Here is a 17,776-nt window from a genome sequence, read left to right as displayed (position 1 = left end):
GTTCTGCTGCAAATTTTCCTGCCAATCTGGGTGATGCTTCTGCCTCCCTTGTGCCTCCCTTAGGCGACCAATAGCGTGCATTGAACGATGACTGTGGCGACCGCTGTGCCTCCATTCGGCGACCGCTGTGCCTCCATTCGGCGACCACGGCAACCCTTGAGCCACCATGGCAAAGCTTTTGCCTCCCTTTTGCCTCCTTTGAGCCACCTGTAGTGCCTCCTCAGCCTGCCTATAAATAGAGGATTGGTACCTGCAGTGGTTCATTGTGTTTGCAGTGAATGGTGAACAACTCGACTCAAGAAAGTCTCCAGACTCAACAGGCACAAGACATCATGCCTCCCAAGAAGTGCTGGAGTGCAAGAAGTGCTATGTGACACACGATACTGGTACTGGAGGGTAGGGTACCTGTCCCCAGTAGCAAGGAACCTGAGGGTCGCAGCTAGCTTCAGACCAGGCTCCAAACGTGCTCTCCAATTGGTAATTTGTTTCGTAATTCTTGGGCCAACCCTTTGGAGGAGTTCATCGAACATCGCTGGCTCCATTCGAAAGTAATTGTAGAAGGACCCTTCATCTTCTAGCCGCAGTTCTTGCATCAGTTGGCTGTAGTCCCCAAATTGTAACCTTCTCTGTTATGTCAGCCAGGGGCGGACCCACCAGGTTCGTGGTCTCCTTCTTCTGTGCCTGTTTATCCTTCTTCTAAGGACAGCAATGGCCATCTGGCTCACCAGCAGTGCTTGGTGACCTTGTAAGATGGCAGTATGCAAGAGGAGTTGGTTGTTCATCCCAAAATCTTTATCTTCTGGAGATGTTCTCACTTTGGCAGCTAGGATGAAACTGATGGAAAAGCGCCAGAATCAGGGCATATATATACCCAGGCACTCCAGGTTGCCCAGCAGTCGCCAGGGGTCGCCCAAACAATGCTCAAGGGTCGCCCAAACAATGCTCAAGGGTCGCCTAGGAGGCAGAGGCATGGCTGAATGGTCGCCCAGTGGTCGCTGTTAGTTGCCGTTGGTCGCCGATGATGGCACAGAGGAGGCACAGAGGAGGCTCAATGGTTGCCCAAACATTTCTTGGGGGTCGCCTATGTAGCTTCTAATCGCGTTGGTTGCCGTAGGTTGCACAGGGGAAGCAGGAAGGTGGCGCAATGGACGCACAGGTCGCTCGTAGATCGCCATGAAAATGCCCGAAAATTGCATTTTTGGTGGTTCAAGGGAGGCACAAGGATCGCTGGAGCAGTTACATAGAAACAGGATTTTCTGGGTTTAGGCGACCATTGAGCGTCGTGGCCATTTTTTGGTCGTTCAAAGGTGGCACAAAGGTCGCAGCCCTGTGTAAAGGGGGTCTTAGCGGTTAGGGTGCCAGCTTGGGATCCTAGGATCCTTGGTTCGAATCCCGGTCGATCGCTGAATTAACGCCAGGGGGGTTGACTCAGCCTGTCATCCTTCCGAGGTCGGCAAATTGAGTACCAGCTTGCTGGGATGAATGATCACGGTGTGTACCCCAGTTTAGAATAGGTACACCGTATCCCTACGCATTGTAAGAGCATCCGGCCATAAAAACATTGCCTCAAACAGGGAACCATGATTGTCATGGGGCCAGCTAACCCCTGCTCTAGCGGGGAAAATGGCCTTAAAACGATCATTCATTCATTCATTTCATTCAATTGTAAAGGGTAATCATGAAGTGTTATAAAGGGTAATTTCTAAAGGGTAATTTTAAAGGGTAATTCCAAAGGGTTCTAAAGGGTAATTATAATGGGTTCTAAAGAGCAATTATAAAGGGAAATTCTAAATGGTATTGTATGATACTATTTTAACGTTTGCATGCCCAAATGATTCACTGACGTTTGCATGCCCATTTGTTTTCATTCGTCAGATGGCCTATTCATGTCAATCTAGCCGATTGCCCTGCCTTAATTGGTCATTTTATGAAGATGACTCTTTGAAAAGACTTCGATTTGTGGAAGGTGATGTATAGTTAGCAGTACATCCGTACCATTTCCGGAACTGTATGTACAGTATAAAAGAATATGATTATGTTTATCTGTCTTTTAATGATGAAGTTGCTAATTACTGTGGTCACCTAGCCCTAATTAGTCCGAATATGATGTTGGCATTCCATTCATGTGAAATCAACAGGTAACTGTATCACTGTGTGCAATTTCAAATCTCAAAGTCTATTAATGTGGAAAATGAAGCCTTATCAAAGTCGAAATGATTAGTCCTTATATGAACAATTTGATCACTTGCACTGTTGAAGTACCCAAATGCATCATTTGTAACATCCATACTGGTCAGTGAATGACCATGATATTTCCCTCAGTGTAAGATAGCACTCCACCATGTTATCATGTGCAAGATAACACTATGCCATGTTGTCATGTGAAAGATAGCACTACACCATGTTGTCATGTGTAAGATAGCACGACGCCATGTTGTCAAGTGTAAGATAGCACTACGCCATGTTGTCATGTGTAAGATAGCACCATGCCATGTTGTCATGTGTAAGATAGCACTGCGCCATGTTGTCATGTGTAAGATAGCACTACGCCATGTGGTCATGTGTAAGATAGCACTACGTCATGTTGTCATGTGTAAGATAGCACTACGCCATGTTGTCATGTGTAAGATAGCACTACGCCATGTTGTCATGTGTAAGATATCACTACGCCATGTTGTCATGTGTAAGATATCACTACGCCATGTTGTCATGTGAAAGATAGCACTACCTCCTGCTGTCATGACTCATTTTGTACATACGTATCAATATTTGAGGCAGACACAGCCTCGTAAAAACAGAGAAAATTCTCGAAAATCACTTTTTCTGAACGATTCACCTTGTTGCAGTTTTGATAATTTTTACAATACAGTGTTTGCATGGTCAATACTTCTGATTTGTGAGATATGTAGTTCTATCGAATGGCCCCTGGAGAGTTGAGGCTTGGAGGTGCATATTCGACGAGCTATGGGGGCATGAAAAAGGGGGAAATGCCAAAAGGTCACTTTTCTGACCCTGGCGCCCAACTTGGACTGCTCACTGTGTTTTCATGGGCTGAGATATTGGGGAAAACGTCTTCCCCACACTCCACCATCTGATATATTTGTCTACCAACAGCCAAAAGTTTAAGTCGCACCTTTTGCTTGGAACGAAAAACGTTTTCTAGCCGCTTTTGGTCGGACTGCCCAAGGCCTATAATAGCATTGGGCCATAATTGTAGCATGTTCAGTTGATGATGGTATTTTTGTTCAGAATAGACAAGGCGGGCCTTTTGCTGTTTCAAACTCTTCCCAGAGTACCTCCAGAGCTGCAACGGCATTTACACATCGTACGCACAAGAGAAACCCAATACTGCACACCCCCTCAGCTTCCGGATCGGTTTCATCACTTACTGGCGAATCATCTCGAATGTTTCTCTCCGCACACTTGTGTAGAGATCGACACCATGTTCCAAGACCCATGGATGGAAAAGTAGGGCTTTTAAAAACTTTTACTCAAATTGGTTTTGTTGCATCATGGTGCATGCAAATGGTGCACATAATGCTATAAGCGATTTTAAAGACCAACAAAGAAGGTAAAATATATTACCTTTCCAGTATGCCAACAGCCAATCATCCCTGTGTTCGACTTCTTCATCGTCATTCAAAGTCTTCAACATAACGCAGGAATGTTCTCCAGTCAAATCATTCTGTCAGTCATGACACAGGAGAAAATTAGATTTTGTCAAGGGAGAATTAAACACAAGAGAGATTTGGCAGCACAAATGTGTCCACTTACAACAAAGAGGTAATCATATTTTTCACATGAATAGTACATTCTGCATGGTGCTCAAACAAATGAAGATAAACTCAGACGTGGAAAACGTGGGCTTGGTGATTCAACCAAAATGATTCACGTAATGTTGGAGATGAACCAAAGGTATAACTCACATTGCCACCACCGAAAACTATTATTGCACTTTTGAGATTGAAATTAAAAAGAGAAGATGGAGGGCAGGGGGAAGGTGTAGGCATTCAAAAGAGAACTTGGCTGGAAATGCAAGAGTAAAGTTATTGGCTAAAATGATATATTCTCTCTCACCCAGGTCTTTTTCAGTTAGCATGACATCATAATCAATCTTCAAATGTATAAAAAATAGAAAAATGCATGTGTGAAAATTTCAATTGCCCCCACCATTGAGCAAGTTTATTTTTGTCAGAGGGTTCTTTGAATGTTTTTTATATAAATTTTTTGAAGGTTTTTTTTTTTGAAGGTTTTGGAAGGTTTTGAAGGATTTTTTTCGAAAAAACCTTTGAAGGTTTTTGAGGGTTTTTGTCAGAAAGTTGTTTGTAAGACAAGATTTGAAGGTTCGATTTGAATGCAACACTTACTATAATCAACCCCAATGAGTCTGAAACATATTTCATGCACAATGAGATTATGTGTGTCATCTGGCAGAGTAGGGTTCAGTTGCTTACACAAAGCACAATGCTTACACAAAGCATTCGATAGGGTTCCACGCAAAGTATTGACATGGGCATTGAGGAAGTTAGGAGTGGAGGAATGGTTGATCAGAGTAGTGATGGCAATGTACAAGAGAGCGCACACAGTTGTAAGGACGAAGGACGGGAACAGTGGTGAGTTTGAGGTGAAGGTGGGAGTGCATCAGGGGTCGGTACTAAGTCCACTACTATTTGTAGCTGTGAGGGAGGTGCTGGCTCAGAACGTAAAGGAGGGTTTACCGTGGGAGTTGTTGTATGCAGATGATCTGGTGTTGATTGCGGAAAGTATGGATGGATTGAAGGAAAAGATGAACAAGTGGAAGGTATGTATGGAGACAAAAGGTCTGAAGGTGAATATCGGAAAGATGAAGGTGATGGCAAGTTGTAAAGCATGTGGTGAGGTGGAAAGAACTGGGAAGTGGCCCTGTGCTGTGTGCAGGAAGGGTGTCGGAGTGAACTCCATTCAATGTACAATGTGCGCTGAGTGGGTTCATCAAAAATGTAGTTGTCTGAGAGGGTCATTAACCAGTGTGGCAGCTACATTCAAATGCAAGGTGTGCACAGAGGGAGCTGCACATGGAGGAAATGTTGAGTTGGATCTTGGAGACGGCGTGAAGCTGGAAGGTGTGAAAACATTTTGCTACCTCGGAGACATGCTGATTGGAGAAGGGGGATCAGACTCGGCAACGGTTGCTGGAGTGAGATGTGCATGGAAGAAGTTTCGGGAACTGAGTAGCGTGCTGATGAGGAGGGGAGTGCCGTTGAAGCTGAAGGGAAAGGTGTATGCTGCATGTGTGAGAAGTGTTATGATTTATGGGAGCGAGACATGGGTAATGAACGTAGAGCAGCAACGAAGGTTGGAAAGGGTGGAAATGCGAATGGTTTGATGGATGTGCGGAGTATTGTTGAGAGAGAGGAAGACAAATGATGAATTGCGAAAGATGATGGGAATAGAGCCTGTGATTGATGCTGTGAAGAGGAACAGGTTGAGATGGTTTGGTCATGTGTTGAGGAAGGATGAAAGTGACTGGTTGAGAACAGTGATGGAAATGAATGTAAAAGTAGAGGACGGGGAAGACCGAGAAAGACTTGGCTAAAGATGGTGGAAGAAGAAATGCGGGCAAGGGGGTTAAACAAGGAGAGATGCAGAAAATAGGGCAAGATGGAGAAGATTGTCATGGGGACCGCAAGGCTAACCCCCGCTCTAGCAGGGAAAATGGCCTTAAAATGCATGTTGTTGTTTTTTGTTGTATCTGACAGAGTAGATTAAAAAGATGTCAGTGAGTGAATTTAACTGTTTTGGGATAAGGACCTGCCAGCACCACCAGTCAAACTTACAGGAAAATAAATAACAAGTCCCTCAAAGCCATTTCTACGTTTGAGGAATCACCAAACAACGTCAACAATGCAGGTCTTCTTTCACTTCTCAAAATAGTCAATAATTATTGTGTACTAAAAATTAATCGACATATGTGGGAACATTACACGCCGAGACCAGGAATCGAATTCCTGATCTGGGCATGTCATTTTCCCACATATGTCAATTAATTATTTATTATCTTGCTCAGTTATACTCGTATAAAGGCTAACCCCCGCTCCAGCAGGGAAAATGGCCTTAAAATGCCTGTTTTTTTTTTTGTTTTTTTTGTTGTTGTTGTAGTAGTTATACTCATATAATTGTGTTTCTACGCCTCCAGTGGTATTCATAATAGTGGACATGGATTTGTCGTCGTCCCCCCACCCCCCCATTGGCAGAAGACCCTTTCGACAGCAGGCCGTTGGTGCCTTTATTGGTGGCAGCGAGGTCCCCGGAAGCAGTGACGGAAAGAGAGCGGCAATTATATCTGTGGGGAAATTGCATGTTTGGTCAGGGTCGCCCAGATAGCTCAGATGGCAGAGCACTGGTACGGTTTTCCAGAGGACCTGGGTTCGATTCCTGGTCTGGGCATGGTATTTTCCCCACATACGTCAAATAATTATTTATTATCCTGCTCAGTTATATAATTGTATACTAAAAACAATTTTTGACATTTTCATTCAGGTAAATAATTTTGGCTGAGAGGTGTGGGGACAGGCAAGCAAAACGACCCACTGGTGTCTGGCGGAGGTACACGGGGGTGTAGCCACCTTTCTTCCAAAACCTGTGGGTGAGGGGTGGAGGGGGTGGGGGGAGGACACCATGAGAATGGAATGCTGCACAAAATTCACAACATTTATATTCTCTCGGTATTGTCAATTGAAAGAAAAACAAATAAAATGCTGACATGATGACATGTTTCTTGAAACACATACTTAAATAAAGAAGTAGTAAGGCCAAAGGATGTTCCCAGGTAGTGCAGTTTCTCAGCGCGGCGTTCTTCAAGCCTGAGAAGCAGTGGAGGCAGGTTCTTTCGTGGAGCTACCACTTCCTCAAGCAAACTCACAGCCTGAGTTCATGGCCAAAGGAATGGTGCAATTTGGGACAAACAGAAAGAAAAGTGTTCAAACTCCCAAAACACAGCAAAATGTGACTTCCACAGACAGTTTAAAAATAAGACGAATGAGGAAGACAGCAAAGTAAAAACAATAGCCCTGTAGGGGACCGACGGTTATTTCGCCACGGTTTCTGGGATTTAAAAAGAAATTACCTGAATTTGAGCCGAAACCACCCTTTTCAGCCTATTATAGGGGGGGGGGGGGGGCATATCTGCATGGGGAGCACACAACCCCACGAGTCGTTAATGTTCTCGTGAAAATGACAGATTAGGGGAGTGAGCCCATGGACCCCTTTCCAGGGGAGATACGGCCATGGGGAGTACAACTTAAGGTTAGGGCATGGTTATGATGCCGCATGGCCAGTTGGGATCTGGTTGTCGGTTTCTGAGAAGATTATTTTTGAATGAAATACCAATATTTGGGGCAAAACCCACCCATTTCACCCCTTTTAAAAGGGAGGATCCAGATGGGGAGCATAACCCCATGAGACATTGCTGTCCTGATTTATTGCACCAAATTTGGTCCATAATTGGTCAGGTAGTTTGTGAGATGTTTTGGTCAAATGTTAACGGATGTACATACAGAGATACGGATGTACGCAATCCCAGAGAGCGGGCCGGCACGTCAGACACCGGGACCCACTCTGAGGTTGTTTCAGAGAAATAACCTAATAACAAAATAAAGAAAAGTTTGATCAAACGTTATTTTTTTTATGAGGCACATACCTCACTGGACACAGTCTCAATTTCTGAAGGCACATCAGTCCCCGATTCATCGCTGAGACAAGGAAACTTCCCCTCATAGTACATCTGCAAGAGCTGCAGAGCCCGGCTGCCATAACCCATCTGGAAGAGTGGTACAAAATTACTTCAAGGAGAAATGCGGAATCATTATAATCATCATCATCATCATCATCATCATCATCATCATCATCATGTGATCATAGATTCAGTTATACAGGTTATTGCTCAGTTGTTTTGAAGTCCTGATAATTAATAAGTTCTCTCTCCTTCTTTTGTTTGCAGCACAACGCTGCGGAGCAGCATCATTGGATGAGGACGCCGCTGAGCTGCTGATGCAATGCTCTCTGTAGTTTAGGGCAGGAATTTGGTCATGGTGCTGGCGATAACTCACTTATTCCATGTAGGACACCATGTTATCTTTAACATCCCCAAGCTGTCAGCCTAATTAGATCTATCACGAGGTCGCCTATTGGCAGAGAGCTTGGGTGGCTAAACAGTTCCAATGGGCATGGTAGCACAGATAAAAGGTTGCGAGCCGACCTGGACCTGTGGACTCACCTGATCTCTAGTCATTTAAACACAATTCGCAGGATTAGAACTGGGCAACCAGAGCGACCGGCACACCGTTACAATACATAGGCATATATCTTTGAAAAGGCTTGAGGAAATCTTACCCCCTGATAGTCTGGATGCACAGCAATTCTGATTACCCTCCCTCCAGAAAGGCTTGCAAAGTCAGGATCTTGAAACTGAAAAAATACAAAGACGCACCCATTAAATGGTGCTCTATTTATCAAAGCCATTAAATAAGAGTTCCCTTAAAAGGAACTTAAATGCAAGAGGAAGCCATTAGGCCCATAAAAGCCTGTGCAATTGTTGCTTGTCTGGCTCTATTCTTTTAAAATGCTGAGTGTCAAGAGTGGGGGGAGGTAGGGCAAATATATTTCGAGTCGTGGCTAATAATCCCCACCGTCTGCAGAAGTGGTCAGTAAACCGCTTGCCTTGTGGTACGTGTACAAGCAAAAATTGGAAGTAGTCAACCCTCCCAGCAGGGAGTAGGGGGAAGAGGGTGTGCTCATTACCTGACCCTGAGTATGACTAACACCAATTTATTAATGCTCCAACAGGAACACAAGCAACAGAAAACCTGATGAAAAGGTTTATAATAATACTAGCTGAGGTACCCGGCTTCGCCCGGGTTGAATAAGAATAATACAAATATATGATGAAAAGAACATGTATATTTTAGAGCAATATCACAGTACATTTCCTACATGACGTTTTGTCAATTTTCAATTTCTCAAAACCTCTTGGTATACAACATTTCTGGTTTTCTTACTTGGTGCCAAGACATAAAGATTGCTTGGTTTTCCAACCCTCGAGCAGCCCACGTACAGCTGGTCATGGGAAGTACCCGGCATTGCCGGGCGGGGGAAGGGATGGGAGGAGGAAGGGGAGGGGATGGGAACGAGGGGGGAGGGGAGGAGAGGGTGGGGAGGGGAGAAGAGGGGGGAGGGGAGAAGTGGGGGGGACGGGAGAAGAGGAGGGAGGGGGAAGAGGAGGGAGGGGGAGGAGGAGAGGGGAGAAGAGGAGGGAGGGGGAGGAGGAGAGGGGAGGGGGAGGGGGGGAGGTGAGGGGGGAGGGGGGAGGAGGGAGGGGAGGGGGAATGGAGGGGGAGGGGGAGAGGGAGGGGGAGGGGGAGGGGGGAGGGGGGAGGGGCAGTGGAGGGTGAGGGGGGAACAGCTAGCTTGGCAAGCGATAGCAGGCTTTTTACTTTTATTTTTACCACAATGAGGGCTATATATATAGTCCGTGCTTGGAGCCTTCAAGTTCAACATAAAGTTTTTTAATGAAAAATAATGCAGATGTATAACAATCGACCAATGCAAGTTCAGAAATGAATGCAGATCCTTTACTTTGCGATACAAACGCAATTCCCGCCATTTCCACTCACGATCGAGGCCTCCACAGTGACCGCGCCTCTTCTTCCTCCTACAACTTCGTCTCACTTCTTTCACTCAAAATGCACGAAATTCTGCCCCATGAAATTATGTAGAGGCCTCGTCGGGGGGATATAAAGTAGATAAGGAAGGCGTTGTAACAGAAGAATCAAAATAAAAGTGGAAGAACATAAGGAAATGGGAGCTATTCTGGACCCACAGCCAAACCCGACAAACCATTGCAATACACCCCGAACGTCTAGCGCCGCCACAAACGACACCATGGAATTGCAGCTGGCGCGGTTTTTTTAAACCATTGATATTAAAATAAAACGTAGCCTAAAACCACAGGGATTTTATGCTGATTCCGAATCTGTGTCTAAAACTTTTCTCCGATGTGTAGTTCTTGAGTTATAAGCGGACAGACAGACAGACAGACAGACACATACACACATACACACACACACACACACACACACAATCACACACACAGACACACACACACACACACACACACACACACACACACACACACACACACCCACACACACACACACACACACACTCCTCCTTTAGCTGAGGTACCCGGCTTCGCCCGGGTTGAATAAGAATAATACAAATATATGATGAAAAGAACATGTATATTTTAGAGCAATATCACAGTACATTTCCTACATGACGTTTTGTCAATTTTCAATTTCTCAAAACCTCTTGGTATACAACATTTCTGGTTTTCTTACTTGGTGCCAAGACATAAAGATTGCTTGGTTTTCCAACCCTCGAGCAGCCCACGTACAGCTGGCCATGGGAAGTACCCGGCATTGCCGGGCGGGGGAAGGGATGGGAGGAGGAAGGGGAGGGGAGGGGAACGAGGGGGGAGGGGAGGAGAGGGTGGGGAGGGGAGAATAGGGGGGAGGGGAGAAGAGGGGGGAGGGGAGAAGAGGAGGGAGGGGGAAGAGGAGGGAGGGGGAAGAGGAGGGAGGGGAGGAGGAGAGGGGAGAAGAGGAGGGAGGGGGAGGAGGAGAGGGGAGGGGAGGGGGGGAGGTGAGGGGGGAGGGGGGAGGAGGGAGGGGAGGAGAGTGGAGGGGGAGGGGGAGAGGGAGGGGAAGGGGGAGGGGGGAGGGGGGAGGGGAGGGGAGGGGGAGTGGAGGGGGAGGGGGGAACAGCTAGCTTGGCAAGCGATAGCAGGCTTCTTACTTTTATTTTTACCACAATGAGGGCTATATATATAGTCCATGCTTGGAGCCTTAAAGTTCAACATAAAGTTTTTTAATGAAAAATAATGCAGATGTATAACAATCGACCAATGCAAGTTCAAAAATGAATGCAGATCCTTTACTTTGCGATACAAACGCAATTCCCGCCATTTCCACTCACGATCGAGGCCTCCACAGTGACCGCGCCTCTTCTTCCTCCTACAACTTCGTCTCACTTCTTTCACTCAAAATGCACGAAATTCTGCCCCATGAAATTATGTAGAGGCCTCGTCGGGGGGATATAAAGTAGATAAGGAAGGCGTTGTAACAGAAGAATCAAAATAAAAGTGGAAGAACATAAGGAAATGGGAGCTATTCTGGACCCACAGCCAAACCTGACAAACCATTGCAATACACCCCGAACGTCTAGCGCCGCCACAAACTACACCATAGAATTGCAGCTGGCGCGGTTTTTTTAAACCATTGATATTAAAATAAAACGTAGCCTAAAACCACCGGGATTTTATGCTGATTCCGAATCTGTGTCTAAAACGTTTCTCCGATGTGTAGTTCTTGAGTTATAAGCGGACATCCAGACAGACAGACAGACATCCAGACAGACAGACAGACAGACAGACAGACAGACAGACACACACACACACACACACACACACACACACACACACACACACACCTCCTTTATAGAGAGATATATCATAGAGACATAGACCAACCCACATCTCTCACAGGTGAATGGAGGGCATAACCAATCAGCTCTCCCCTAATCAATTATCCCAGGCGGCTAGGATCAAATAAATATACGTAATACAGGGTCCGGCTGGGAGGTGTGACGATTTTCAGAAAACTCGTACAGTTATTTTTAGTCGAATTTCAATTTTTATTTTTTTTAAAGACTACATATATAATGCCATGTAATACACTGTAACAAAGACATTTTAAAAATGTAATTCATGTTTGAATTGGGTATAACAATGCAAGTGGGGGGTCTAGCGCATGCGTGATGGCTGTTGGTTACTCGTTGTTAGGCGCCATTTCAGTAGCCATGGAGCTGTGGACGATTGAACATCGCGTCTTTGTTGTTGAGACGTTTATTCAAACGGGTAGTTCGGTGGTGCTTACACAGTGCAGATTTCGTACTCACTTCAATGTTGGTCGACGTGGCGCCGTTCCGTCTCGAAACACAATATTGAAGTGGGTAAAAAACTTCAGGACAACTGGATCTGTGAGGCCGGGAGCAGCTCGGGGAGGTGATTGAACCATTAGGACCCCGGAAAACATCGAAATGGTTCGACAAGCTGTGGAGGCCAGCCCTCGTCGGTCAGCGGTACGGCACGCTCGCACTCTACGGATGTCAGACAGATCAGTTCGTCGAATTTTGCACTTGGACCTTCATTATCACGCATACAAAATCATGGTGGTTCAAGAACTGCAGCAGAATGATTTCATACGGCGGTTTATGTTCGCAGAAAGAATGCTGGAACTGCTGAGGGATGATGCTGTGCTGAGAAATGCTGGAACTTTTCCACGCGTCTGCAAGAATGCTTGGACAAGAACGGCCGCCATTTAGATGATGTCATTTTTCAAACCTGAATTACATTTTTAAAATGTCTTTGTTACAGTGTATTACATGACATTATATATTGTTGCGGATATGAGGACTGTATATATTTTTTGATTGTGTGAATTATTATTATTGTTTATTCTGCGCCTCCTGCCTCCGGAGCTGTGTAAAGGTCAAAGGGCATCCCATAATTAGTCCATAAAGCATCCACACCACAGCCAATCATAGAATACCCCTGTTCAAGAGTTATATCTTATTCTGTGTTTTAGGGTAAGGCTGTGTCTCCCATTAATTGAAATACTCCATTGCACCAGTGAAAGAGATAGATTCCCTTCATTCCCATTCCCAAAACCTCCATTCCCCCTTTTCGTCGATTAGAAACTACCTCCGCTCCAATTACCGCCATTGACCACGAGGCAGGGTCGGAGAAGAAAGGCGTGTCTCCACCTCGTCATAGAGGGGAGGAGTGAGCCAGCCCCACTCGACCAACCATGAGCCAGGGGTTTGGCTAGAGAGGGCGGAGGAAGAGCGATCGAGGAGGTTCGCGAAGGTTGAGGGGCGGGGCCTATATAACCCACAGGCAGGGCGTGTCCAAGGCAGATGAGCTTTTACAGAGGAGAGACGAGTACAAAGGAAAGAGCTGGGTCGTCAGAGCAAGAGCGCGTAGAGAGGTCCATGACAAGAGCTGAGTTGGTCGTCAGGGGTGGTCAGTGGTTGCGTTCAGTGGTTGCGTTCAGTGGTTGCGTTCAGTGGTTGCGTTGAGTGGTTGCGTTGGAGAAAGAGTGGTTGGACAAACAAAAGAGAGAGGAGAGAACCCGTCACGCCAGACCCCCCACCAGCGCGTCGGCTCTGACCGTGATCCGACCCGTGATCCGACCCGTGATCCCGCGCACACGACAGGATCGGTGGCATCAGCGGCCGTCGAGGTCCAGCCCGACGTCCCGTGCGGGATCAAGCTCCAGCCAGCTCCGTGCCGTCCTCCCCCTCCAGCCACACACCTCCTTCCAGCCAATCCACTCTGCAATTCCCCGTGTGAGTCGTCTTTGTTTGTTCTGTCCTGGGTAGGTAATTAAGCTTGTATAAGGAATTCACTGTGTCACCTGCGTCTCGTGTCCCTGTACATAATCGTGACTGCTCCTTCTTGATTATATGTGTAAATAATAAATCCCATTACTCTTCTGTACGTCTTCTCGTCTTATTCCTTTTCCTCTTTGCATTCGGTCGTTTTAGAGTTTTCCAGATTGGGCAGCTGCGGTGCGATACGGCCAAAGTTTGGGGTGAATCGGGTGAGTTGGGGAAGAATCGGGGGAACTGTTAGGTCGCGGCCATACCAACCGCTCGGTCAAAAATAACATCTTAACCGCGACAGTAACAATTGGTGTCGAGGAGTGAGATTCGAGGCCCGAACCAAATTAAAAAAAAAAAAACATCTAGGAAAAAATTTGGTCAAAATTATAAAGTACCGAAATTTGATTTTGTTTTAAAGAAAAACCCGAATTTTGAAATCGCGCCATGGCTGGTCAAGGCGATCGAATGCCGGTGGGTGAGCTAGAGGAGGGGTTAGGAGTAACCCAGGATCAGAGGGACGAAGTAGAGAAGAACATTGGCAATATGGTTGAGGGAGTATCAGACGCACAAAATGGCGCTCTCGCGCACGTGGTATCAGACGCACAAAGTGGCAGCTCGCACGAGCGCGGGGTAGCCGCGCCCGCTGCGCAAATAGCGGGAATTGATGTGCGGGACCTCATGGCGCAGATTAATGCAACCATACTAATGGCAAATATGGGGCTAGAAGCAAAAATGGATGCTCAGGGTGAGCGAATGGGACAAATGGGGAACCGGATGGATGCTCAGGGTGAGCGATTGGAGGGCCAAATGGGGGTAATGAGGGACGAAGCGAGGGCTCAGAGTGAGCAATTGGGGGTAATGGGGGGCGAAATTGGAGAAATGGGGGGCAAAATGGGAGAAATGGGGGAACGGCTAGAAGCTAAATTTGAGGGATTAGACAAGAAATTTGAGGGATTAGACAATGGGTTAGAGGGGGTGAAAAATGGGTTAATGGGGTTAGAAAATAGGATGGAAGACAAATTGCGGGAAATAGGGGAACAATCTGCCAGGGAAATCAAACGAATGGGGAACCAGATAGAGGAGGTGCAAATCGGGTTAGAAAGTAAACTGGATGCTCAGAGGGATGAATTAGGACAGATGAGGGTGGCATCTACAAAAGAGATGGAGGAGATGAAAGAGGGGATACGACGAGGTGTAAGTGAGGAGGTTTCGGGGCTACGCGAGGAGGTAAAGCGAGGTGAGAAGCATATGGAGAAAGAGGTGAGAAATGGGACGGCAAGGTTACAAGGGGTCATAGAGGACCTGACGGAGGAGGTGGAACTGCTGACAGAGGGACAGACGGAGTTAGTGGAGCAGGTTCAAAAGAACACTGCGGTACTAGGAGGGTTAAAGGCGACACAAAAAGAAATTAAAAATGACTTAATAGCGACACAGAGGCAATGTCAGATGGTACGTGAGGGACTGACAATGAGGTTGGATGAGGTGACAGAAGTAATGGAGACAAAGGACCGGCAGGTGAGGATGCACATAGAGACGGTCACGGTAGCCTTAGAGGACGAACTTGAGGAGACGCACCGGGAAATAAAAGAGGTGAAGCAAAAATTAGAGGAAGTGGAAGAAGAGGTGAGTGAAATTAAGAAGAGACGGACAGAAACTAAGAGGGAGATAAAGGAGGAAGTCATGGAATATGTACAAGGTCTGTGTTCAAATCATGATGTGCTGCTCACAAACCAAATAAAGAGTTTGCAGGTGGCAAAAGAGGTGCGGAGACGAGGTGCCAAGGTGAGTGGCGAAATATTCGGCAATGTATATGATGTGAGGAAAGCTTCAGTCGGCTTGGGGGTTGCTATGGATCCGGGTGTTCGTGAGAGGCCGTTGGTGAAGTGTGTGACAGGTCAGGTGTGCGAAAAAAGAGGTGTGCGAGAATGTCCGACCATGGGGTGTGTGAGGAAAAAGTGCGCGCCGACCAGTGAGTGTGCTGTCGAGAGTGAGTCGGTCGTAGCGCGTGTGCGAGGGGGTACATGGAAGCGCGGTGTGGTAAGTGTTACGGAGGAAGTAACGAAAGAGTGTGCGCAAGAGGATGCGCGAGAAAGGTGTGTAACGGACAGGTGCACGGGGAAAGAGTGCGCTGTCAAGAGTAAGGGGGAATGCACGCCTGTGGTGAGTGTTACAGAGGGTGTAATGGGAGAGTGTGCGCAAGAGTGTGCGCGAGAAAGGTGTGTAATGGACAGGTGCATGAGGAAAGAGTGCGCTGTCGAGAGTAAGGGTGAGTGCGCGACCGAGAGTGGAGGTGAGAGTGACACGGAGCGTGAGTTGGTTGTGACAGGTGAGCGAGGATGTACACCTGGAATGGAAGGATGCACACCTGGAATGGTAGAGCGTGTGGGGGAATGCACACTTGAGTTGGTCGTGAGGCACGTGGTTGGGTGTGCGAGTGAGAGCACACCTGTGATTGTCACAGAGGAGGTGACCGAGAAGGGGGCGCGAAGAGGTGTGTTGGTGAGGTGTGCGAGCGACGAATGTGTGCCAAGGTGTTCGGTGGTCAGGTGTGTGACCAAGTCTGGGAGCGGAATGAGTGTACCGAGGTGTGTAAGGAAAGGTACGAGGAGCATGGGAACAGCTGGAGGTATGAGCAAGAAAGGGGTAGCGTATGCGTGTAAGCATGCAGGTGAGGCATCGACGGTAACCGGGTTAGCGGTTAGAGCGACTTTTAGCCGAATCGGGCCCTCGGTGCGTGCCGGGCTTCGCGTGCCGCGAGAACCAGCGGGGATCCGAGCCACGGCGGGTTCGAAAGGACCACTGTACGCGATCCACGCTGGGCCTCGCTTGGAACGGCCGCGTCCGTGCTCAACTAGGCGGAGCGGGCAGCTCGATAGGAAGGGTCGTCATGGCGACCACTTTTTGTTGAGACGTGCCGGCAGGTCGAGATCGGGACATTGGATGGCTCCACGCCGAGGTGGTGCGTGGGATCTCGGCCCGGGTAAGCCCCCGTCCCTGCCCCGAATGCGGGACGTATCCAGCCGCTGGCACAAAACAACCCGCATTCATTGCTCGGCTGTACGAAGCCGAGCTTTAGAAGGGAATTGGCGCACCGAGAGGATCTAATAAGTACACGAGTGATGAGGTTAGTGTTTTGGACCCAAAATTAGAAAAAGGCAAAATTTGATTGGTACGGTGATTGGCAGATGATTGGCAAAATTTTTGATTGGCTGAAATTTGGTGTGCCAAATTGATAGTAGAACCTCCCCGATGTGGTGGGATGGCAACTCTGTCATCCCTCACAGACGGGGGGCAAAGGAGCACTAGTTTATGGGGTTGATGGCAGTGAAAACTAGCCCGGGAGGGTTAGGATATCATGTGTAGGGATCTAGCGAAGATGACATTAGGTAACGTTAAGGTTAGGTAGCTACAGTGGACAGGTAGCTGGGGTCGTAGAGAGGGTAGTTGGATGATAATGACGAGGGAGCGCAGTAGTTTAAAGGGGCGACGGGGAAGCGCAAGTTCTAGAGGGCAACAGGTAGATGAGATGATGCCGTGTGAGTGTTGGAGGTGTATTCAGGTGTATTGAGCATGGTATGAGTAACTGATTGTGAGTGTGAGGAACAGGAGGTGTGATTGCACAGGTGTGCAACTGAACAGGTGGATGGAGCAGTGTATGAGTGAGTGATGGTGATGTGTATTGTGATGACCAAATGGTCCAGGAAGAAAGGAGGGTGCAGGTGGCACCAGGTATGATTGCACAGGTGTGCAACGACAGGTGAATGGAGGACAGGTGTATGGAATAAATGGTATGGAGTATTGGAATGGATGGTCGTGGAGTGAGCATGGTGGAAACAATGGAGTGGAGTGGATGGTGCGAAGGTGTGAATGGGGGAAGAGTGGACCCCCATCACGAATACCCGGGGCGGGTAGTGTAAGTGTTAGGTAGAGGGTATAGGTAAATTGTGGTTGGATATTGGCATCTGTGGTGCGGGTGGAAGAATGGTGATTGGATGGGTGCATTAGTGTTGTGGAAATGGCTGGGCGTGTAGCCTGTTAGTGTGTGTAGTTGGTTTGGGCACTCCACCACTGTGAGGATGTCGGCCAGGTGAGGCCGCAGGTGGGCTCTGGGAGCCGGTAGTAGTTGTTGTGGATGGGGCCCGAGGATCCGGAGGACGGACCCGGGTAGCCCAGTGCCAGAGGGCACCAAGGGGTGACAGAGCCAGGAGGGGCCTTCCCCAGTTAGTTAGGTTAGGGTGAGGAGCTAGGTAAGCTCGGGTGGCAACTACAGTGGTGGAGGTGTGCAGGTGGGTAG

The 17,776-nt window shown here is 47.5% G+C and overlaps 1 protein-coding gene across 4 annotated transcripts in view; it reads right to left on the bottom strand.

Annotated features, from left to right (window-relative positions):
• NAT10 (N-acetyltransferase 10) overlaps nt 1-17,776 on the bottom strand; it is a 268,591-nt gene that overhangs the window by 120,686 nt on the left and 130,129 nt on the right. For all 4 annotated transcript variants that reach the window (XM_078777865.1, XM_078777875.1, XM_078777870.1 and 1 more), the window contains exons 19-23: nt 8,371-8,445; nt 7,679-7,798; nt 6,771-6,904; nt 6,571-6,619; nt 3,586-3,685 (exon numbers count right to left, since the gene is read on the bottom strand). In XM_078777865.1, coding sequence (XP_078633991.1) covers nt 3,586-3,685; nt 6,571-6,619; nt 6,771-6,904; nt 7,679-7,798; nt 8,371-8,445 — 478 coding nt within the window. The remainder of the gene's footprint in view (nt 1-3,585; nt 3,686-6,570; nt 6,620-6,770; nt 6,905-7,678; nt 7,799-8,370; nt 8,446-17,776) is intronic.

The sequence above is a fragment of the Myxine glutinosa genome, chromosome 1, assembly GCF_964187855.1.
Source record: "Myxine glutinosa chromosome 1, kmMyxGlut1.1, whole genome shotgun sequence".
In the NCBI taxonomy this organism is placed as follows: Eukaryota; Metazoa; Chordata; class Myxini; order Myxiniformes; family Myxinidae; genus Myxine; species Myxine glutinosa.
This window is presented reverse-complemented; position numbering and strand designations above follow the sequence as displayed.